Source organism: Pleuronectes platessa, chromosome 17 (assembly GCF_947347685.1).
Source record: "Pleuronectes platessa chromosome 17, fPlePla1.1, whole genome shotgun sequence".
Taxonomy (NCBI): domain Eukaryota; kingdom Metazoa; phylum Chordata; class Actinopteri; order Pleuronectiformes; family Pleuronectidae; genus Pleuronectes; species Pleuronectes platessa.
In genome coordinates this window covers 22,509,305-22,531,824 of record NC_070642.1, presented here as the reverse complement: position 1 = coordinate 22,531,824, position 22,520 = coordinate 22,509,305, and the positions used below count along the sequence as shown (strand labels likewise).

The window sequence follows — 22,520 nt, the reverse complement described above, 5'->3', positions numbered from 1 at the left end:
TTCACAGGCACCAACCAGTTTGTGGATCTATTCGTGGGCGACGTGTCTTCTTACACTTTGCACAACCTGCAGCCGGGGACCAGCTACGACGTGAAGGTGATCGCTCAGTACACCGGCGGTCTGAGTGGTCCGCTCGCTGGACAGGGAACCACACGTACGTACTGAGATGAACTGAGTCCCTCATCTGGGATCTGCCTTCAGAGACCTAGTCCTCAAATCATCTGACATCTCTGTGGGACACTTCAGTTCCAGCTTCACCTGTAAACCTCAGAAAACATTAATCTCTGTCCTCCTCAGTTTACCTGAACGTGACCAACATCGAGACCTTCGACGCCGACCACGACAAGTTCTGCATCAAGTGGACTGCTCACCGGGCGGCCACCTCCTACCGCATCAAACTCAACCCTGTGGACCGTGAGTCTCAGCTCCTGATCCCCTGCATCACAGTCACGTCCTGAGCTCACATGTGTGTGAAGACTCCCAGCACGTGTGTGATTCTCCAGATGAGATCTTCACGCTGCTCATGGTCACGTCTAGACTCCCCCCCCCCCCTCGGAGCCTGTTTGATTCCAGGCCTCCTTCATGGGATCGTTACTCGAAGCAGGACGCAGGGTTTGGACAGGATGCAAAGCGGCCGACCACCGAGCTTAAATGTCCGAGAAGATAACCTTCTCCTCAATAACTGCCGGGTGGTTAAAAACTCCCATCTGGTTCAGACTCACACCTGGACACGGGTTAGCGGTCAGACAACAGGAAAACCCAGGAAACGAGCAGGGATAGTTTAACATCTGTGTGGTCGTCATTCAGACAAGATGCCAGAACCAATGTGGGTCTGTTAGCGTGAGACACACGACCACTGTTAATTATTATATGATAATTATCATCATATTCTAAAACGCTGGTTAGAGAAGAAGGTGTGAGCCGGGGTCTCAAGACGAGGAATCATCTCAGATCCCGTCTCAGGGATTGTTTCCTGTCAACATCAAATCTGTGTGTATCTAATGTTCTGATGAACGAGGGCCACTGCTCTGGAACCCATCGGCCTGTGTGTGTGTGTGTGTGTGTGTGTGTGTGTGTGTGTGTGTGTTTCCTGGAACAGTTCACATGAAGTCACCTCCATTGTGTTGATGTTACAGAGATCAGTCCGAACGCGTTGCGTCAGCAGAGCTGCTGGGTTCTGTCGTTCGGAGGAAGATGACGAAGACGTCTTGTTTAAAGTCGTCGGTTGATACGTGTCCTCATCACGCAGCTGTCTCTGCAGTAAACAGGCTTTGTTTGTTTGTGCTGACCGGAGCTCAGTGTAAATAGGAAACCTTATTATGAATATATCACTGCCCAGCCACGCAGATTGTAAACACGTCAGTGGAAGGGTCAGACGTCGGCTTCCATCGACGTGTTGACAGAGAGTTCTGAGATTCAAGAAACTGTTCCTCAGGCTGCAGGTCCTCCAAAGTTTCTCTCTGTGTAAAATTATTATTTTTCATGATTGTGAAGCTGCGACAGAGGTTTCCTCAGATCACAGGCCAGATGTGTAAACACCTGGAGAAGTAATCGCTGAGTCACTGTTAGTGATCAACAGTCGTGTGAAACTCCGGGAGGAACAGGAAACCAGTAAATATCTCAGTTTTCATCACTTCCATTAATCTTTTATGATGATTCAGAAACACAGAAATGTTCAGGGTGTGGTCGACAGGCTGGTTTCAGTCTGTGGCTCCGGTCACTGACCAGTCAGTCGTTCATGTGAAGTTTCAGAAGGTGTCGGTTCACGGTTCTTTACCAAAACATCAGGTTTACCAGAATGTGCTGGTTTTTAAAACTGATTAAAAGATTGAAGAGGTCATGTCGACCGTCTTCATTCATTAATAACTGTATTCAGGATGATAACGTGTTTCTGTCCTGGTTTGAAACCTCATTGTGACGACTGGTGAAGTGACCACGTGTGTTTCCTCTGCAGCCTCCAGCAAAGGGCAGCATGAGATCACCATCCCGGCCGGCCTGCCTCAGTACTGCTTCGACGGCCTCTCGCCGGACGCTCTGTACAGAGCAACCGTGTTCGTCCAGACTCCGAACCTGGAGGGGCCGGGGGTCAGCGCCAAGGAGAGGACACGTGAGTGATCCAGAGCATCTCATCCACAACCTGCTGCTCTGTCTTTATCACAAACATGATGATGACTCTGATGTTCTTCTGCAGTGGTGAAGCCGACTCCAGCTCCAACTTTCCCACCAACCCCCACACCTCCGCCCACCATCCCCCCCGCATGGGCAGGTAAGCATGTGACGCCACCGTCCAATCGGAACCTGGCTGAAAAACAAAATGAGTTTTCTGAGTTAAGGGAAACTTGAACGTGAACTCTGCAGATCCACATTGAGGAACACCAGGTTCCACAAGGACGTGGTTCACTGGATCCTCACGAGACTTTTCCTTCAGACTCCGATTCGACTCCTGCTGCGTCTGACTCACCAGCAGAGAATCAACAGCCAGCACATGTTCCAACAACGGCCAAAATGATATTTCTGAATCTTCCATATTGTGTAAATCAAAAGGAAGGATGGAGCAGATTAGAAATCACGCTGTGTCACATGAGGCAAAGATTATTCAAAGCTTTCCATCAGATCCGTGTTCCTCTGAGAGGAATCCATTAACCAGAGCTGGGCTTCACTCTTCTGGGGACCAAATGCTTTTTTAATTTCTTTATGAAACCATGAAGTTACTACACGCAGCCACAAAGCATCGTTTCTCCTGATGCTTTGGTTTGGTTGCACGTTCTGAGCTGATTTTAATGTTTCCAGGCTCACAAACAATAATGAAGCAGCACGATGCAGTTTTCTGGTTTCTTGTGTTGCCCCCCCCCCCGGGGTCTGGGCGCCGGACGCTCTACAACCATAACCTCGTGTTCTCTCCTCAGTTTGTAAAGGAGCCAAAGCAGACGTGGTGTTCCTCATCGACGGCTCCTGGAGCATCGGAGAGGAGAGCTTCACCAAGGTCCGGCACTTCATCTCCGACATGATCGGGGCCTTCGATGTGGTCGGACCCTCAGGGATGCAGGTTTGGATTTTAAAATGTTTGCTTCAGAAGCTCTTTGATCAGTTTTATCTGCAGAATTAAAACATCACGTTGAAGACACAGTAGTAGAGCTGAAACGTGCAGGGGAGGAGGAGCCTGGTGTAGATGTTGACTCTCTGACCTCGTGCTGAAGACGTGTGATGTTCTCCTCTGTGGAGATAACAGATCATAGCTGAGATCTTGCTCCCTGTGAACCTGACGTCTCACTAACGTCAGCGACTTCCCACCAGGTCTCGTTTGTGCAGTTCAGCGACAGCGCGAAGACGGAGTTCCGGCTGAACGCTTACCAAGACAAAGGCATCACCATGTCGTCTATTCACCACATCCGCTACAGAGGAGGAAACACAAAGACAGGTTCGACCCACACACACACACACACACACACACACACAACCTGCTGCTGCTGGTGGACTGTAGCAGCTTCTCATTGATTCCCTGTGTGTCTCTGTGGAGCAGGAATCGCCCTGAAGCACACCTATGAAAAGGCCTTTTCCCTGGAGAACGGCATGAGGAGGAACGTGCCCAAGGTGGTGGTGGCCATCACAGACGGACGCTCTCAGGACGAGGTGAAGCAGAGCGCCGCCAAGCTGCAGCACGCAGGTACTGCACATCGAGGAGCCAGATCCATTTGAGGGAAACATGTTGGTGTAAAACCTTATGAACAGAGACAGAGTTAGAAGATCTCTGATGTCTCCTCAGGTTACAGCGTCTTTGCCATTGGCGTGGCCGATGTGGACTTCGTGGAGCTGCAGCAGATCGGCAGCAAACCCAGCGACCGACACGTGTTCGTCGTGGACGACTTCGACGCGTTCGACACCATCAAAGAAAACCTGATCACCTTCATCTGTGAAACGGCTTCGTCCTGTGAGTTCACACAAACTTCACTGAACCTAAAGAGATGTTTCAGCCTCTGTGGACACATTTTAATCTTCTTAAATTCTGGTTCCACAGCCTGTCCCCTGATCTTCTTGAATGGGTTCACTTCACCGGGTGAGAAATTACTTAAATGACCTGCTGTGCTTTTTAAATCTCCTCCTGTGATTGTGCGATGAAAGGTTTGATCACCTGACGTGTTGTGTTCCAGGCTTCAGGATGCTGGAGGCGTTCAACCTGACGGAGAAGACCTACGGATCTGTGAAAGGAGTTTCAATGGAGTCGGGCTCCTTCAACAGCTACCCAGCCTACAGACTCCACAAGGACGCCTTCCTGACGCAGCCCACCACGTGAGTCCACATGGGTTCACGTCCCATTCTGTAATAAGAAGGTTTCCCAGTGATGCTGCAGATCTGATGGTTTCAAGTTTAGATCCTTTTGTGTCTATCGTCTTTTAAAATGTCTCCTCCTACATGTTCAGTGAACCATGAGGAGTTTGATCAGATCCCTCCTCTTTCACCATCAGTCCAACATGTCTGTGTCTGTCTCCTGAACAGAGAGGTCCACCCTGAGGGACTCCCCCACGCCTACACTGTCATCCTCATGTTCCGCCTGCTCCCAGACTCTCCCAGCGAGGCCTTCGACATCTGGCAGGTGTCGAACAAGGACCACCAGCCAGAGACCGGCGTCACCATCGACCGTAAGTGACCGACTCCTCTGATGTGAGCGAGGTGGGAAGACGCCAGTGGCCTGAAGACACAGTGTGGACGTGCCTGAGGGGATGTGGAGCAGCTGGGCCTCATCGTCTTGAAGCTCAAAGTTGTGTTATTAAAATAAGAAAGAGTAAAGTCCTTTAATGTCTCTTGTCTCTGTGCTCAGCCTCCAGCCAGACCGTGTCCTTCTACAACAGAGACGAGCGCGGTGAGATCCAGAAGGTCACGTTCGACAACAGTCAAGTGAAGACGATGTTCCACGGCAGCTTCCACAAGGTAAACGAGAGCAGAGGCCATGTCCCTCATCGTGACTAGAGACTAAAGATACAGAGAAGAAGTGTCAGAGTCCAGCAGAAAGTCAGATGTGTCTTTGATGGTTGGATTATCTAACATTCCTAGTTTCTGGCTGTGTTTGCTTTGTTCTCGCTGGACGTGCAGGGATCATAAAGATGCCTGAGATTCCAAATGTGTTGTGTGTTCCAGGCCGAGCTGCTCACATGCAGCTACAGACGTGTTTCAGTGGAGTTATGTCAGCTCACACAAACAGATGGTTGTAAAACACACGAGGCTCCGGCTCTGCACGCCGGGGCTGCGTTCTATTATTCTTGTTTTGGAACGTGAACAGTTCAACTCCTCTAATTGATGGGGAGGACATCTGTGTCCTCTGGATGTTATAAAACCATCAAGAGACCGGAGCTGGTTTGGTTTATACATCCAGCCGCAGGTTGATGCTGCTGATTCTGTCGCTCGGCTCTCGACTCGTTCTCCCTGTTTCCACTTGAACTGGATTCAAGGATTAGAAATGTGAAGTGTGAGAGAACTTGAAACATCGTGTTCACGAGCGACTCCTCAGTCACGTGTTGAGTGACAGAGTTACAGAAACAGAAACCCACAATGTTGTGTGACAGTAAGTCTGTCTTCACACAAAGAGATACACACCATTACTTCATCACCTCACAGACAGACTTTCAAATTACACAATAATAAAACCTTAAAATATTGGAGGCCACTAGACTCAGTTTTCTTTATATTAGAAACATCTGGATCAAACTGATGTAATATAATAGAGACCTGCAGTAATCCCTCCTCCAGAGGTCAGAGTGTGATGTTGTTTCTATTATTTCATCAATATGTTGATGATATGATGGTTTATATGAATGATCATCAGCTGAAGAAGAAACTTGTTTTCAAGTGGAACGGTGGAACATGTTCTGCAACTTGAACCATTATCACTCTAAAAGCAACAGTTACATCGGAATTGAACCTTTTTCATGAAACACGATTCAAAAGAAAACCTTTAGAAGCTCAAACTTTCTTTTCCTTGCATCTCAAAACAAGTAATCTTTGTCCTGATGTGGGAGAGTTAATGTGGCGCGGTGCAGCTGAGGTCAGAGGTTCGATGCTGACTGCACCACGAGGACGTGACGCTGAGTGGAAGTCGTGTGGACAGCTGTGCACAAACACTGCAACCGATCCGTGAGCTCCTCTGAGGGGGGGGGGGGGCGCTCGGTGGTCCCTGCTGGACGCTCGCCTGGAAAATACGATGACATCATAGCAGCGGCAGCAGGGAGGAGGTTCCCTCACCTCCACCCCCCCCCCCCCCCCCCTAGTAGCCCACCACAGGGGAGTTCTTGTGGTTTTACCTCCCAGCATGCCCCTGTGCACTGCGTCTGCTGCAGGGAGGCGTTGCTCTAGGAGCAGTTTGTACTGACAGCAGAGCGACTCTCTGATCATCACACTCCTCTGGGCAGGTTCTCCTCCTCCCCTGGTCTTTCATCAAGTTATCTCTTTCCTCCCACTGGCACAAACACAGAAGCTGTAATTTCAGGTTCATCTTCAGACGGAACATAAACAACTTCTGGTTGAATCCAGATCTGGAGTCAGATTCACAGAGTCCGGCCAAACTTCACATTCTTGTTGCTGGAGTTTGTAAAAGACAGATGTGATAAATGATTCGACCTTCACAGAGAAAGAGAGAGTGATGGAAAATGTTTCCCTCAGGGTGAAATTCTTCCTCCTCCCTCCATCAGGGTTGGCAGTAAAACCCCAGTTTGTTGCTCAAGAGCACTGCGGCAGCCTGGCCACATGCACATCAGTGGGTTAAAACCTGTGACGTGTGAACTCTGGAGGTTTTTCTTTCACAGTCACAGACAAGCCACTGAAGGATAAATATAGATTCACTGCTGGATGATGTCGTGGACAAAGATTTGAATTAACGTCAGTTTAAAGATCGGCCAGACCTCACAGCTCACTGGGACATGTTGAGCTTTGCAGAAACAACCATGATTTATAAAGTCAGCTTCCCTGTGAGCTGATGTCTCTGTAACGTGCCAGATCCGGGAGACGTGAGCTTCATCACGTCTGAGTCCTCTAATCCTCTTTCCCCTCGCGGAGCTTCACCACACAGCTCCTCTCTGACGTGGACACCTGGTGTGGGAGCGTCTCTGTGGCCCGACGGGACTGAACAGGGATTACGTGAGCGAGTGAAGATCCTCTCTGAGAGCTCTGTGTTACCAATCACTGAGAAACACATTCACAGAACATCAGATGGATAAATAATCACTAAGATAAATCTGATAAACGACCCTCGGGATCAGACCGAGGCCAGAGAGACGATGAGTCTCAGTTTCACTTGGTAGAGACAGTTCACGTCTTCATCTCAGAAGAGAGAGAAGTCAGTGGAGCATGAACCCGGTGAAATGTAAAATGTTGAATATCACCAGACTTGTTAAACAACCTCAGTATAAGTGTTTGAAGATTCACACTGGTTTTAAACATTTTATTAATATATGTTATATTTGATAAAACCAGAATTCTGAGTGAAGATTAAAACCTTTCCCTGATCTGGAGGAAGATCTTGAGGAGAGAATGAATTTACTTTCTCTCCTCAAGAGAGAACAGCTGATCTTCTCCACAGTGAACCAGGTTCCTCTGGAAGTCGAGTCTGAGTGAAACACTTTGGATCATATTCAAACATATCATTTCTATATCGGCAGCTTCTCGTCCATCATGCTGATGTTACTTCTGGCTCCTAAAGTCAACATCCTGAGAGCTGCAGTGTCCTCGGATGGGACTCGACCCTCTGAGGCTCTGACAGAACCTGCTGACTTCATAAAAGCTGCAGAGCATCAGACGACGGCCTGTCTGAAATCCAGAGTGTCGGTGGAAACACAGAGGTTCTTGGACGTGTGTGTCTCTGTGGTCTGTTGAACGTGCTCCTGCAGTTCCACAGACGCCGGCCGGCCGCAGGCAGCGAGCTGCCGCCTCCTCCTCCTCGTGGCTTCTACTAAAGAAATGTTTTCCCTCCGTTCAGCTGGAACGTCTCCCACCGGCCGCTGGGTCTCAGAGGGGCCCGGGGCTCGACCACAGAATGACATCATGAGGAGGATCTGAGTGAGGAGATGATTCCTCCGCTGCTCTGTTCTCATTCACCACCAAAGAAGGATCTTTGTGGCTGAAAGGAACAAAGACAACGTTCCAGCTGCTGGAGTCTGGAGACTGTGTGAACATCCGTTGTTACACAGCTCGGGCATCGAACATTTCACAGTGAATCGTTCTGTAAAACTACCGCTGATACAACAGCATCATTTTAATACTTTAGTCACAGGAGTCAGACAAGAGCGACTCACATCTGCTAAAACGAGCAAAATGGTGGGTTCGTACTTCGGCTTTAAGGTTTTACGATTTATACAAACAAGAAACACAAAAGCTGTTTTAAACACTAGTTTGAACTTTAACACCAGCAGGAAGTGATCATGTGATCATGTGATCATGTTCGTCCTCTGGTCAGAACTCGATCTCCGTGCAGCCGTGATTCAGCCGTGATCTAGTTTCTTCTTTCTGAATGAATGGAAATTAGAGGAGCACTGGTTTTCCTCTGTGGGAGCTCTCTAACATTCCAGAGGTCAATAAACCGAACTACAGCAGAGACGATGGAGCCCCCCCCCCCTCCCCCGCTAGGGCTCCACCGCCAGACTCTGCATAATCTAATAATTTGCAGGCCATCGGGATAAAAACCAGACACAAGACTTGGTCGTGGAACAAAGAACGTGCCAATAATATCTGCTCTTCCTTCTTTTCCTTCCTCTCTCTCTCTCTCTCTCTCTCTCTCTCTCCCTCTGAAGCTCCATCTCCTGGTTTCCTCCACCAGCGTCAAACTCAACGTGGACTGCCAAGAGGTGGCTGAGAAGGAGATCAAGGCGGCTGGGAACACGTCCAGCGACGGCTACCAGGTCCTGGGCAAGATGTCCAAGTCCGCCGGCTCCAAGGGACAATCTGCAACTGTGAGTGGATCCTGCAGAGAGACAGATCCCACCGAGGAGGAGCGAGGACTTTACATGTGTTTGACTCCATGTCAGCGTTTCACTGCAGCTACCACAGCATCAGTAATGTGATGAAAAGAAATCAGACTTCGACACCAGCTGTAGACCAACTTCATTTATAGAAACACTTCAAATCAAATTCATCACAGCAGGAAGGGATCAATATCCTTTTTAATAAAGTGTAGATTTAATATAGGGATATGAAACACCTCTCTCCCCTCGGGGCTGATGGGAAGTCCCTTCTTGTCCTCAGGGAGCCGTGGGGGGGGGGGGGGGGGGGTTCACAGACATGTAGTAATCTCCCACGTTCTGCTTTGTGTTTCCGTTCCACAGTTCCAGCTCCAGATGTTTGATATCGTCTGCAGCTTGGCCTGGACCAGCCGGGACAGATGCTGTGACCTCCCGTCCATGGTGAGAGAAGCTGACCACTTGAACTGGACTGATATGAACTCCACCAGTGTGTTGTTGTTTGTTGTATGTCTGTAGTTCCTCTTTGTGTGTGTGCTGATGGATTTTCCTCACAGAAAACAGACCAGCTGTTTTTTTTTATGAGAGCAGAGAACGTCTCCAGACACAGGGACGGATCAGGATTTGGTTTCGGAGACACTGGTGTTTACGGCCTCTTGAGAGTAAATAGCAGACGAGTGTGTTTATCTTGAAACACACATTCATGCAGATTGTGCGTTTTTTGTTTTTGTTATACTAATATAAGAGCTCAGCATTCACAAAAGACACGGAGAGAGAAATAAACATGTTATTGTACATGAGCCGGCTGAACAGAGATTATACAAGACGTCCATCAGAGCTCTCATGAAGCAGCATCAGCTGTTTGAATCCTGACGTCAGTGTCTCTGGAACTTTGCTGGATCTTCTCCTGCAGCCTCCTAGTAAACTGTCCATGTGAGGAACCAGCAGGACAATGTGTGGAAGCTTCCCAGAGAGCGAGTGGACGTGTGGACGAGGTTTCTAACACGTGACGTGAAACTGGAAGAACACAAACATCTCAGGATGAAGAAGAGGAGCCGGACACGTAGAAGACGAAGACGTCCACTTGGAAACACGAGGAGATTCCAGATCTTCTGGTGATGAGGGCCAACCCCGGTGTGGAGGAGCTGTAAACAACAACACTGATCTTTCCAGAGCAGAGTTCATACGTCATGTCCGGCCTCCTGCTGCTCTACAGGCTCCGCCCCTGCTGCTCTACAGGCTCCGCCCCTCGCCTGGATGTTCCCACATGTTCCTGTTTGAATGAGTCAGACCCAACAACCTGCTGCTGCTCCACAAACACTAACAACAGGATATGTCATGTTTGTAAACAGCTCTAGATTTATGCTTCTAACCCTAACCCTCATTTTCTCACGACCTTTTTTCTTATTTTCTGAACTCGTCCGTTTGTCATGTTCTAACTTCCTCGCTCACATGTGGGAGTGACTCTGCAGAACACGAGCTCCAAATGGAATCAGATAAAGTCCCTGTGCAATGCACAGCAGGAAACAGAAACAGATGTGGACACGGATGTTCTGCAGCATGGGAGGAGAAGGACTCAATGCTCGGCTATAAATCTGCAGACAGCAAGAGCGTAGACACATGAATGTCTTCTTTACAGACGTCTCTATAGTAGGAGAAGTCCCCTTCTTTCTTTGTCCTCCACACACACACACACACACTCAGACACACACAAGCTGTAACACATTTGTTCAGCAGCTCGGCCGGCTGCTCAGCGTTCGGACTCTGGACTCTCTCAACCTGAAGGCTTCTCTCCTCAGGCCCGGCTGAGATCTCCAGAGACGCTGCAACAAGCAGAGCTTTGTCTCAGCACGTCTCCACTCAAACACCAAAACCCTCTGAAAAGGATTCAACTCTGGATTATTATCTCAATTTGCTGCAGAGCAGGGACCGCTGCCTGATTGGACTGGTTCTTACAACATTCTGTGAAATGGTCCAAATGCAGGCGATCAGCAGGGACCAGTGGAAAGAGAGCAGGAGGCTGACGTCCTCACAGGAACGGAAAAGTCCTCAGAACCAATTTGATTTAAAAACCTCCTGCAACGAAAATCTAACTTTTAACCTCGTTAACGTGTCCATATGGTGTTTTTAAAATATGATACATATAATGAGTGGAATGAGTCTCCAGCACCATGACGGAGTGTTTCCACTGTGAACCTCTCAGACCTGAGAAGCTCCTCCTGTTAGAAGAGGCTGCTCTATATGTCTGAAGCTCCCAGTGAGCGAGTGGACGTGTTGACGAGGTTTCTAACACGTGACGCACGTGAAACTGGAAGATCTCAAACATCTCAGGATGAAGAAGAGGAGCCGGACACGTAGAAGATGAAGACGTCCACTTGGAAACACGAGGAGGTTCCAGATCTTCTGGTGATGAGGGCCGACGCCGGCTCAGGAAGAACATGCACACAGACACCAGGGTTCAAACCATGATCAGTCTCATTGTGACACGGCAGTGATAACCACTGCACCACCGGTACGAGATGTTTCTAACCTCTGCAGTGACATGGAACTCTGGGAGATATCTCATGAGGCGTTCAGGGACCGCTCTGGACACGTGGTCAGGACGTTTCCTTTACGTCTCTGTGACTGTTGATGTTTCAGTTTGAATCCTCTGCTGCTGAGGAATGTGACTCAGATGTTTAATCCCATTCAGCTGGGATCTGACCTCTTCATGTCTCCGGTGTGGTTGACGCTGACCTGTTTGTTTTCCAGAGGGACGAGCTGAAGTGTCCGGCTCTTCCTAACTCCTGTACCTGCACCTCCGAGGGCTCCGGGCCCCCGGGGCCTCAGGGTCCGATGGTAAGAACCAACTCAGCCTGTTTCTGTTACGTGTTATTAACAGAAGTGAGACATAACATTTCCTGGAGTCGAGGGAGAAATGCTGCTTCCACACTCGAGTGTTTCCACTTGGACACTTTTATTTTCCCGTCACTACATTTCAGAGACAAACTGATTTGACAGCTCAGCTCTGTCTCGTAGAAAATGACTTTTCCAGCTTCATTTGTAGGAAACACGATGGTTGCTGGGTAATGTTCAGTCCCAGGATCAGTCCCAGGATCAGTTCCATGAACCATTTCCCTCACATATAACAGATCTTTCAAAATCCTGTGCTGTGACACATCAGACCAGAACACTCACACTTCTCTAGAGGAAGATGTGATGAAGACACACAGAAATTAAATCTGTCTTTAAATGCAGGGGTTTTATTTTGAAAGGGCGACCTCTGAGGGGATATCACAGCTCAGACTTCCGCTGCTCTCTCTCTTTATTTATGGTTATTTATATATTGTATGTTGTACGAGGCAGAATATTGTGCCCTGAAGCACAGTAACCTCAGAACCTTCTGTGCGACGCCTCATAAAAGGTTTTAAGAGGAGGAGAAGGTAAACGCTGCTGCAGGTTCTGAGTCTGAAGGACAAACATTCACCCTCACTGATCTAATTTCTATTTTTTTATTGGTCAGCAAATCAAGAAGAATCACTAGAAACATGTTGTTCTAGACCAAACATTCAAACCTTTATTGTCCAATAATTCAGACATCAAACCAAATACATCTTTCACTGGTGAATGACACAAAATACATAATAATGCAACACACAACATTTTATTTAATATTTATATGCTCTTTGAATTTCCCCGAAAAAAAAAAATCACCTGAGGAAGTTGATTTATCATTAAAACATATGAAGTTCAAGCGACACAGTGGAATTAATTGAAGACTTTTCCTCTTTCCTTCCAAACACTTCATTTCCCAAGTTGCTGAGAAGTTTATTAACTGATGTTTTAAACACTGGATTTTTTACTTATCTTCACATTGGAAGTTATTAAATAAAATGAAGCAGGTTTTCTGGGTTTTTAAAGAAGATATTTTCCAGTGAAGGTGGAGAGCTGCTCAGCTTTGTTCTTTGCTCTTGTGTCTGTGGTGATAATGTGATGATTGCTCCTCTTCCTCCTCTTCCTCCTCCTCAGGGTGCCCCTGGAAGCAAAGGTCCCCGAGGGGAAAGAGGAGAAGCAGGTTCTGCTGTGAGTATCTTTAAAACTCCGTCTTCTCTCTTTAACGTCCTAGAGGAGAAACACAGAATGAGGATCAGACTCCTGAGTTATCTGCCCTCCGTGAAAACAAAAGATTGTTTAAAGTACGAGAGCTTTGAAGCGAGTGAGAACATCTGATTCCACTTATCCAACGAGTGTTTTTCCCTCTGATATGAAGGAGGGGGGGGTTCTGTTCGATGCCGCTCAGCATTCCTCGTCTCCTGTCGCTCTTTTCCACAGATTACAACCGTAGCATACCTGAACTCTGACGAGAGACGTCAGCAGCAAGCTCCTCTGGTTTAACGTTTCTTATCTTCCCTGTTTGTCAGGGGCCGCTCGGCCCGCGGGGGGATAACGGACCACCGGGGCCCATGGGTCTACCCGGCCCTCAAGGACCCAGCGGGATGTCGATTCCAGGAGAGGCTGTGAGTCCATAAACACACTGACACACACACACACACACACACACACACACACACACACACTGTGAGCCACACAGGTCGAGCAGATTCTTCAGTGATTTATTTATAAACTGGGGGAGAATCTGAGGTTCATGACTCAGAAGAAGAAGTGAAACCTGAAAATGCTGATAAATCTGAGTTTGGATCTGGGAAAGGAAAACGTTCCCAAATCAAACAGACGTGTTCCCTGGTTTAGGTTCCAGAAGACGCTGACATCACTGAGGACATTAGTTCAGGTCCTGTCCTCAGTAAAGATCCGTCTCATGATTCCTCTGTGTTCTTCTCCTGAAGCAGCGAGGATCTGTCCACTGACCTGCAGCTCTGACCTTTAGATCAAACACCACATGAGACATTCAACCTGAGGAGCTTCATCTCCATTCAGGAGAACTGCTTCTTCACCAGCGGCTATTAGACCACATTTAATAACCCGTGTGAATTATCATCATCAACAGAATCGTGTGAATGTGTAACTGAAACGTTTCCTCCCTCCAGGGCCGGCCTGGACCCAAGGGAGACCACGGAGACTCTGGTTTACCTGGACAGAAGGTGAGTGCAGCTGAGAGGAATCAGGGATGGTGAAGAGTTGAAGCCTCGTGGCTGGAGGCAGATGTTTCTCCAGCTGTGGAGGAGTCAGAGAGAAAAGAGGGAGTTTGTTTCTCTGAATATTACTTGTAAATTAAAGTTGAGCGGAGGCCGAGCCAGCAGCTGCTCCGTCCTCCCTGATGTCAGTTGTTTATCTGGGAATTTACGGAGAGCTGCCGTCCAACCTGAGACTTTTGGCCGAGGAAGACACCTTCGCTCATAAAGAGAGCGTTGGCGCCGCTGCAGCTCTGATTCATCGACTTCTCTGCAGGAGCTTTTATGAAGTGGTAGAGATGGATTCTTCATGAAAAGTGCAGAATCATTCAGAGAAAAACTCAAAGATTCAAGGAAATATAAATAGATTCAGTGAAGTCGTCAAACTTAGAAGTGAGTGAGGATTCGGGAGGAACGATAGAAGCTGCTCGTCCAGAGGGAACATTCAGGGGCTCTGATGCAAGCTCAGTGGGAATCAAACCTGTGACACAGCAGCTGGTGCGACCGGGGGACATGACCAACAATATATCAACAGTTATCATCATGAATGTTAATTTGTTCTCTTTATGAGCCGAGAATCACAAACACTGAAGATGTTGAACTGAGACTCTTCAGCTTCATGTTGAACTTCTGTCTCAGTGATGTGAGTTGATCGATCGGCTGCAGGCTCCTCCCTCTGAGCCGACTCGTGACCAATCAGCTCTCTGCTCCAGTGACCCCCCCCCCCTCCCCCCCCGATGCTGCAGGTGACCATGTTGGAGCAGCTGTCATAGCAACATGCACTTAATGACTTACAGGCCCGGCTTCATAATGGCCAATAAAATGGATCTGGAATTTATTAAGTTCCCTGTAAATCGTTTGCATCAAAGAGCCGAGAGGGCCGGCAGTAAAACGCCTGAGCGGGGGGGGGGGGTTCTGAGTAAATGAGCTCGGCTCGACAGGCACTGATCCGCCTGGGGGACAGACAGGGGGACAGACAGGGGGACAGACAGGGGGACAGACAGGGGGACAGACAGGGGGACAGACTGGGGGACAGACAGGGGGACAGAGGTGAGCTTTTATCCACTCTTTGATTGGTGTGTTTTCAGGGTTCACCTGGTCCTGCAGGGTCTCACGGCCCGATCGGACCGGCGGGAGTCAGGGTGAGTTCAGACCCGCTTTCATGACGTCTCTCTGATCTGAGACCTGCTCAGGGTTTAAGTCCTGGTCTTTTCATTCCAGGGCCCTCAAGGAAAGGAAGGACCGGCTGGACCCAGAGGCCCCACAGGGCCCATGGTGAGGACAAGTACACCCAGCTGAGCATTTAAGTGCCTTGCTCAAGGACGGGCTGGTGTCAGACTACAGTTGATGATCACAGTCACTTTGCTTTAATTCACTGGAGGAACATTTGTTTCTCTCTGGTTGACATGAAAACCTTTGAATCGTCTGTTTCCTGAATCTTCATCACTTTCTGTCCGTGTCCTCACAGGGACCCCCAGGATCTCCAGGGACATCAGGAGCCCCAGGACAACCGGGACAGAACGGAGACTCTGGTCCTCCTGTGAGTGTCTCGCTGTCACTTTGCACGACCGTCCAGTGTGGACACAGTTTCATGTTCTAACCTGTTCTGTGTTTTCAGGGCTCCCTCGGCCCCAAAGGAGACAGAGGAGAGAGAGTGAGTCCATCTGATTTCAAACATTTTAAAAACCTCAAATAACAACTTTAAATCTGAAGTGAGGTCATTGAAAAGGAAGCTTTTATGGTCTCAGTGTTTATTCTGTTAAGATAATACTTTTGTCATTATACTTTATGTACATACAAATGACTGAAGTAAATCTTAACGACATCAGATTGAGCTCCAGTGAGAAATGAAGTTCTAAACTTAAAATGAAGACAACATGTCAGGAAGAGGCAGAGAAATGAAACTCCTCCCTCTCTGTGCTCAGGGCGACTTCGCTCCTCAGAACATGATGAGGTCCATCGCCAGACAAGTGTGTGAGCAGCTCGTCAACTGTAAGTGCTTCATTTAGATTCACTCCATTAGTAAAAGGCTCTGGACGGAGACTCTGAAGTTTTCCTTCTCCTCCGCAGCACAAATGTCTCGAGTCAACACGTTACTGAACCAGATCCCCAACGGCCAGCAGCGCAGTAACAGCCCCGGACCAGCAGGGCCCCCCGGACCATCCGGCAGGCAGGGGCCCCGCGGAGAGCCGGGCACCGCAGGAAGGAACGGCTTCCCCGGGAGTCCCGGTCAGCCCGGACAGCAGGGGGAGAGAGGTGAGAGCCGGTGGATCAGCCACACAGCAGGAGGTCTCAAAACAAACCTCAGCTTCTGATGATCACCAGAGAGGTTTATTATAAAATCACCATCACACGTTAACGAGGATCAGCTTCTCTGATGTCCCTACGTCCTCCTCCTGCTCTCTAAAGTCCTGAGAAGACAAACGAGCAGCAGGAGACAGACGATGACACCTCGTGTCTCTGATTCACTTTGTCTGCTTCAGGTCTCGGAGGAGAGAAAGGTGAACGAGGACTTTCGACCGTCGGACAGAAAGGATCGAGAGGACCTCCAGGTACGTTTACCGCTCTGTGACCATGTGTGTTAGCCCGCAGCAGCTAACGTTAGCTCGCTGGAGAAGTGTCGCTCTATGCAGACGATGAGACGCTGTTCACTGGACCTTTCTTCACGGTCACAAGAACACGTCGTTAGCAGGAAGCCAATCAGGATCAATGAGGTTCCTGTGTGGGTTAGGGTTCCTGTGTGTGAGTAGTGAGTGAATCAGGTTTAAAAGCCTCATCACACGACTCAGCATCGTGATGTCATCCCACCAGCGCCTCCACCAATCAGCGTCCACTAGTCCTGCTGCCGACCAGCAGCCAGGCTTCAGCCTCTCAACCCGACAGCGTCCAGTCAGGCAGCTGGAAAACGAGTGTTTTGTAAAGCAAACAAGGTCGAGTTGTGGAAACGGGAGTCGGGGGGTGGACGGCAGTGAGTCACAGAGACGAGCTTCATTCACAACACATGCAAACGGCGTCGAGCAGGAGACGCAGCAGCAGGAAACTTTCCAAGTCGGCTTTGTCCACGTCTAGACATGAGGGGGAAGGGGGGGGGGAGTCAGGATCAGCAAATCCTGCCTCTTTCCTTCTCCCCCCACACTCTTATTCTTCTGTCAGCAGCAGTTACTGCAGCTTTTTTCAATAGATCGAGTTTCCAGCTGGAAAACGCAGCGATGACACTGAGCCATAATTATCTGTTTGCTTCAGAGATCACGAAGCGCTGCCAGGACGCTGAGGCAGTTTTACAAGAGAACAATAAACTCCAAATCATCACTAAATCCATCGTTAAAAACTTTTCAAAGCTGAAGTCTGATCATAAAAACAAATACATGAAGAACAGTCGCTGTGAAACTCCAGAGTTTCTCAGAATCAACATTTTTCCACATTAAAGTTTCTCCATAAAAACTTTTGATTATTTAATCTTTTGTCCACAATTTGCCAAACGTGGAGAAAAGTTCCAGTTTCTTTACACAAACGTTAACTGTTAAATATAAGAATAGAGCAGTTTGGTTTTCTGTTGTTTGTTCTATAAAATTAAAATGTGGCCCGTGATGTCCTGATAATGTCCTGTTGGGTCCATTTGTCCCTCAAGTCAAAAACAGATGTATGAAGTCTGAGACAAGTTCTACTGGATCCTGTTTTGTTTTTCAGTTTAACTTTTAGTCAGTTAAATATCATGAAGTCAAGTTGAGTTCTTCTATATGAAGTTCTAATATAGATAACTTAATAACCCTCCGGCAGGTCCACCAGGAGAAAGCAGGACAGGGTCTCCAGGCCCGGCCGGCTCCACTGGACCCCGCGGTCCCCCTGGACGTGGAGGCTACGCTGGACTCCGGGGTCCTCCTGGACCTTCTGGATACTGCGACTCCTCTCAGTGTGTCGGTATTCCTTACAACGGTCAAGGATACGTAGGTACGTATCAGGACCCGCGGACCAGGACTTAGGTCCAGATGTCCTCTGAGAAACTGTGTAGCTGGTAAATGTAGTTTTCAGCTGGAGTTGAATTTGGGATGAAACTATCAGATCTTTAACATTTGGGGGAATTCTCTTGTTCTCCGTCACAACCTGAAGTCAGATGAGAAACAGCAGCTTGTGGATTTTACACACAGCTTATTGGACTGATTCCTGTCGTAGAGCAGACGAGGGACGGTCGCTCTACATGTCTCCAGCTTCGTGTGTTCGACTCTGGATTCAGAGAGTTCATGTCACGATGCAGCAGATGAGGAATCAGCTCAGGATTTAGTTCAGTCGTGTTTTTATCAGCACAGATTCTCTGTCGAAGACTTTTTACATTATTCTCAAACATCTGAATTCATAGACATATCAATCATATCTATAATAATGTATATGATCTTCTGATCTGACTCGGGCTCTGACGCTCAGCAGGAGAATTCCCTGGTTCTTCTTTACGAGGACTAAATGCATGTGTGGAAGCTAGAAGACTAATCATGACAGAGAAACGTAGAAGTGTGTGATTCTCTGATTGCTGCTTTGACCTGACCCTCCATCCTCTGGCCTGTTTCAGGTTCAGCATAGTAAACTTTCTCACCTGTGCTGCTTTCGCTGACTTCCTGAAAAACCCCAAAACTCAAAACGTCCTGTAACTGAACGCTCGCTTGCTCGCTCTAGAGCTGTTTTAAGGGATAACGGCCAACGGAAAAAAAACATTAACAAACTATGCTGAGAAACAACACAACAACAAAGAGGGAACCGGTACTAACATCGACTCACAGCCACTAGACAAACAGCAGCAGCGGCGGCGGCGGCAGCAGAAGCGGTGATGACACCGACCTGTTTGAACCTCGGAGACCAAACAAAGGAACCTTGTGTTCAGAGGAGGAGCATGAAACGACAACAGCAACAAACAACCACACAAATACTAACAAAGGTGGATTTTTAACAGAGAAACATCTGCATCCTCAGCAGCAGCAGCAGCAGCAGCAGCCCTGTTAACAGCATTTCTCTCCAGGTGCCGTGTAAATAAACTAATGTGAGCTTTGTAAATGATGTTTGAATCAAGTCCGTTTCCAGATCTGTTCTTTTAAAGCTTGTGCCTTGCAAACCACAACCTGCTGCTTGCTGAACGCCGACCAGTCGCCTCTTTTCTCCATGTGTTGGAAACTGCTCCGGGTCAAACTCAATCACTTCTGCACATGTGGCCCTGGAGGTTCAGGTTCCTCTTCATGCACCGAACCAGCCACAGATCCAGATCCTCCTGGTTTCATCTTCTCCCCCCGAGCTGTGTCTGTGCTTCATGACTAACAAAGATCCCAAAGCGTCTCTCTCCAGAGCAACACGACTGTATGAGACCTATTAGAGTCCAGCACTGAAACAGGACCAGGGGTGTGTCCACAGTGGTGGGGGGGGGGGGGGAACCATCACACGATCTTCATCACATCTGCTGATGAAGATCATGTGATGTGATCAGAAGCTCCTGAGTGGCTCAAGGTCAAGAGGGAACAGAATCTGAAATATTTAAATTATTCTTAAAAACTCAGTTTGTTTGACGTTAAAGAGTAAAATTAAAACTTGAATAGTTTAATATAAGAAAAGTGAAATGATTGGAACAAGCACTTTTCTAACCAACTTTTAATTAAACTTTATAATTTTGAGGTTAGTCGTTGTGAGAACGCTGTTAGCTTTGTTAGCTCGTAGCTTACGTAGCTTCAGCAGATAAATCCCGAGGTTACGTTTTTACTGTGTGACACTGTGGACACGCCCCCTGCTGTTGACCACCTGTCAGTGCAGCCTCAGTCCGGCAAAAAAAAATCCTTTCAACCACTTCTTCTTGTGCATGTTGAGAAAGAGTGAGGAGAAACAAGTTGTGCTGAACCAAAACAAACACTATCTCCGAGCAGGCCAATTCCCCCCCGACTCCGACCCCCGAGTAGTCCCGGTCCCCGAGGAGGAGGACGAGTCCTTTAGACGCCGTCGAAAGAGGTCGCTGTCAAGAAAAGCCTCGGCCAGCCTCACATCATAAGACACGCCTCCTTCTGCCGTCTGGCTTCTGCAGCCGTGCACACCACACACACACACACACACACACACACACACTCACGGGGTTCGAACCCTCGACTTCAGTGGAAAAACACACAAGTGCCTTCAAATGTATGTGAATATTCTTGTGGCAGGTGAAGGTTTGAGCGGAGGAAGTTTGAGGCAAAAGAAAACCTGTGAGCGCTCCTGTTCCTCTTGTGTCTTTGGCTTGTAACATATTTGCATCGAGTTTGTCTGAAGTGGTCGAGTTGAAGTAAGAAATGTTTTCTGTCACGTTCATCGAGTCTGTTCAATATAATCCTGTCACCCAGTGTCACCCAGGAGGTTTGGTTTCATGATGTCAGTTAAACACAGCTTTCATTTTGTATCTCTAGACTTAATATTTATCAGTTTTCTTTTATTCCGTCACAGCGAATTGTACCGAAGGTGGGATTGCATGTCTGTGGTGTATATTAAATATGTTTTTTTATTTCATTTTTGTTTTAACCAGAATATAGTTGTTCTCATTCTTGTCATTTTCTCAGTATCGAATCAGTTCAAACCTGCGAGTGAGACTTTGGAAATGTTGAAACTGCAGATTGTGAATTCCACAGCCTTATTTTCTTATTTATTTCTGAAAACAGAAGAGGCATTTTTCAATAAAACTACTGAAAATTTACATCCGTGTGGTTTTTGAGTCGTTTTTGTTGCAACAGGAGAACTTTGTAGAACTAGAACTAATAGTTTTTAATATTTGAGAGATCTAGTTATGGGAGGAATACCCTGGGGAACCATAAGACGCCTCTGGGACACTTGGAAACTCTGGCCAGTACTTCCATAGAGCGGCACCATGAGGGCAAACCTCAGAGGGACTGTAACTCTGTAATGTGATGAAGGGTCAAAGGGCACAGACATGGTTAAATTAAGGTTTATGGGTTTCTTGATTAGCTGCTCTTTCCAGAAACAAGCCAGCGAGGGGGGGGGGGGACCTGCGGTGGAAACTTGGAAGTCGAGTTTATCCACGACGGTCAGGAAACAGGGGAAAGTTTCTCAAAGTGCTTTTTCTCCTCCTCTTCTCTGAACACTCACATTTTGGAAATGACCCCGAGTCCAGGAGCTGTCGAGGATTAGAGAAACTTCCTCGGGCCGATTCGCTCACGGCTATTTTCTCCTCAGATACTTTCCCTCTGAATCATCGCCGCAAACATAAAGTTTAATGGAGCTGTAAACACCAGAGCATGGAAACACCTCATCACCGGCCGGAGAGCCTCTGCACTCCACTGGAGCTCATGTGAAGCCACGAGCCCACGAGGACCAGGACCAGGTCCCAGATGATCAGAGGGAGAATGAGAGGACGTCACATGGGAACTGTCTCTTCACTGGTTCTCCGGGTCAAACCCAGTGAGACGCTCTGACTCCAGTAGAAACTTAAAGAAAGGAAAACTGGTCCCTCCCTCATCTTGTTTGGTCTAAACTCAACTCAATCTTTACTTAAACCTGACAGATGATATATTGTTTGAAAGCTCAAAGACTCGTGATTACATCCGACACAGAACCGCTCCTGACTTCAGGCTGCAGATTCTGTGTTCTCCACATTAAAGGCCTCAGATTCCCTCCAGTGTTTGTGCCTCTTCTACTAATTCTGACTTTTGTTTTTTAAAACGTAAACAGTTTCCTCTCCAGCGAGACCAAAGTTATGACCATAATCAAAAGGCTGGAAGATTCCTGAACTTCTGAGTTTGCATCATTTCTGGTTTTTTCCACAGAACAGGAGTTTGACTGGAAACAGGTCAAACTAAACAGATCAGAGGATAAGCAGCTTTATTTAAAACCCACAAATTAATATTTATTTTCATTATTTCAGTCATCCAATAAAGCTCAAACTTTCCTGCCCAGCTTCTTCAGTGTGAAGATTTTCCTGCTTGTTGGTTTGAACAGGATATTTTAAAGAGGAAATGATCAGTTGTGTGTTTAACGTGTGTGAAAGTCGCCCAGAGGATCTGAAACCTCCTGAGACCGGATCGGACCCGGATGAGGAGCCGGGTTCCACATTCAGAACCAGATCTGAGCCCGATGGAATCCTGATGTTGTGACTGCAGACGAATGAAGGTCATTAGGAACCAACTGGTCCTGGAAACACCAGTTCACACGCTGACACCTCACGTCTGTTGATTCTCCGACAGATGTCTCACAGCCTCTTCACAGAGTTTCCCTCTCAGCTGCTCTGGAGGAGGAGTTCTGCTCTGGAGGAGGAGTTCTGCTCTGGAGGAGGAGTTCTGCTCCGTGTTCGTACGTCACCGGTAGATTCAGTAAAACTCGACCTGCAGATCTATAAACTCCGAGGAGATGAGCTCATGGAAAGTCCGTCAGCAGCAGGTCGAGGTGTCGCAGCAGCTGCGTCCGAAACCAGGACAGTATTTATGAGAGTGTGTGTCTGTGTGTGTCTGCGGGGGCGAAGCCG

At 47.9% G+C, this 22,520-nt stretch overlaps 1 protein-coding gene across 1 annotated transcript in view; it reads left to right on the top strand.

Moving 5' to 3' along the window:
* The window catches only part of col12a1b (collagen, type XII, alpha 1b), a 78,208-nt gene extending 57,470 nt beyond the window's left edge, over positions 1 to 20,738 (top strand). Inside the window, exons 49-75 of the mRNA XM_053445303.1 lie at positions 8 to 154; positions 298 to 414; positions 1,955 to 2,107; positions 2,192 to 2,266; positions 2,907 to 3,046; positions 3,295 to 3,418; positions 3,521 to 3,664; positions 3,764 to 3,928; positions 4,016 to 4,054; positions 4,149 to 4,287; positions 4,495 to 4,637; positions 4,817 to 4,926; positions 8,775 to 8,933; positions 9,306 to 9,383; positions 11,691 to 11,777; positions 12,948 to 13,001; positions 13,340 to 13,435; positions 13,964 to 14,017; positions 15,136 to 15,189; positions 15,269 to 15,322; positions 15,516 to 15,587; positions 15,666 to 15,701; positions 15,973 to 16,039; positions 16,118 to 16,303; positions 16,531 to 16,599; positions 17,825 to 17,995; positions 19,942 to 20,738. Of these exons, the coding sequence (XP_053301278.1) occupies positions 8 to 154; positions 298 to 414; positions 1,955 to 2,107; positions 2,192 to 2,266; positions 2,907 to 3,046; positions 3,295 to 3,418; positions 3,521 to 3,664; positions 3,764 to 3,928; positions 4,016 to 4,054; positions 4,149 to 4,287; positions 4,495 to 4,637; positions 4,817 to 4,926; positions 8,775 to 8,933; positions 9,306 to 9,383; positions 11,691 to 11,777; positions 12,948 to 13,001; positions 13,340 to 13,435; positions 13,964 to 14,017; positions 15,136 to 15,189; positions 15,269 to 15,322; positions 15,516 to 15,587; positions 15,666 to 15,701; positions 15,973 to 16,039; positions 16,118 to 16,303; positions 16,531 to 16,599; positions 17,825 to 17,995; positions 19,942 to 20,063 (2,855 nt within the window). The 3' untranslated portion in view covers positions 20,064 to 20,738. The remainder of the gene's footprint in view (positions 1 to 7; positions 155 to 297; positions 415 to 1,954; positions 2,108 to 2,191; positions 2,267 to 2,906; positions 3,047 to 3,294; positions 3,419 to 3,520; positions 3,665 to 3,763; positions 3,929 to 4,015; positions 4,055 to 4,148; positions 4,288 to 4,494; positions 4,638 to 4,816; positions 4,927 to 8,774; positions 8,934 to 9,305; positions 9,384 to 11,690; positions 11,778 to 12,947; positions 13,002 to 13,339; positions 13,436 to 13,963; positions 14,018 to 15,135; positions 15,190 to 15,268; positions 15,323 to 15,515; positions 15,588 to 15,665; positions 15,702 to 15,972; positions 16,040 to 16,117; positions 16,304 to 16,530; positions 16,600 to 17,824; positions 17,996 to 19,941) is intronic.
* The last annotated feature ends 1,782 nt before the right edge of the window (positions 20,739 to 22,520 follow it).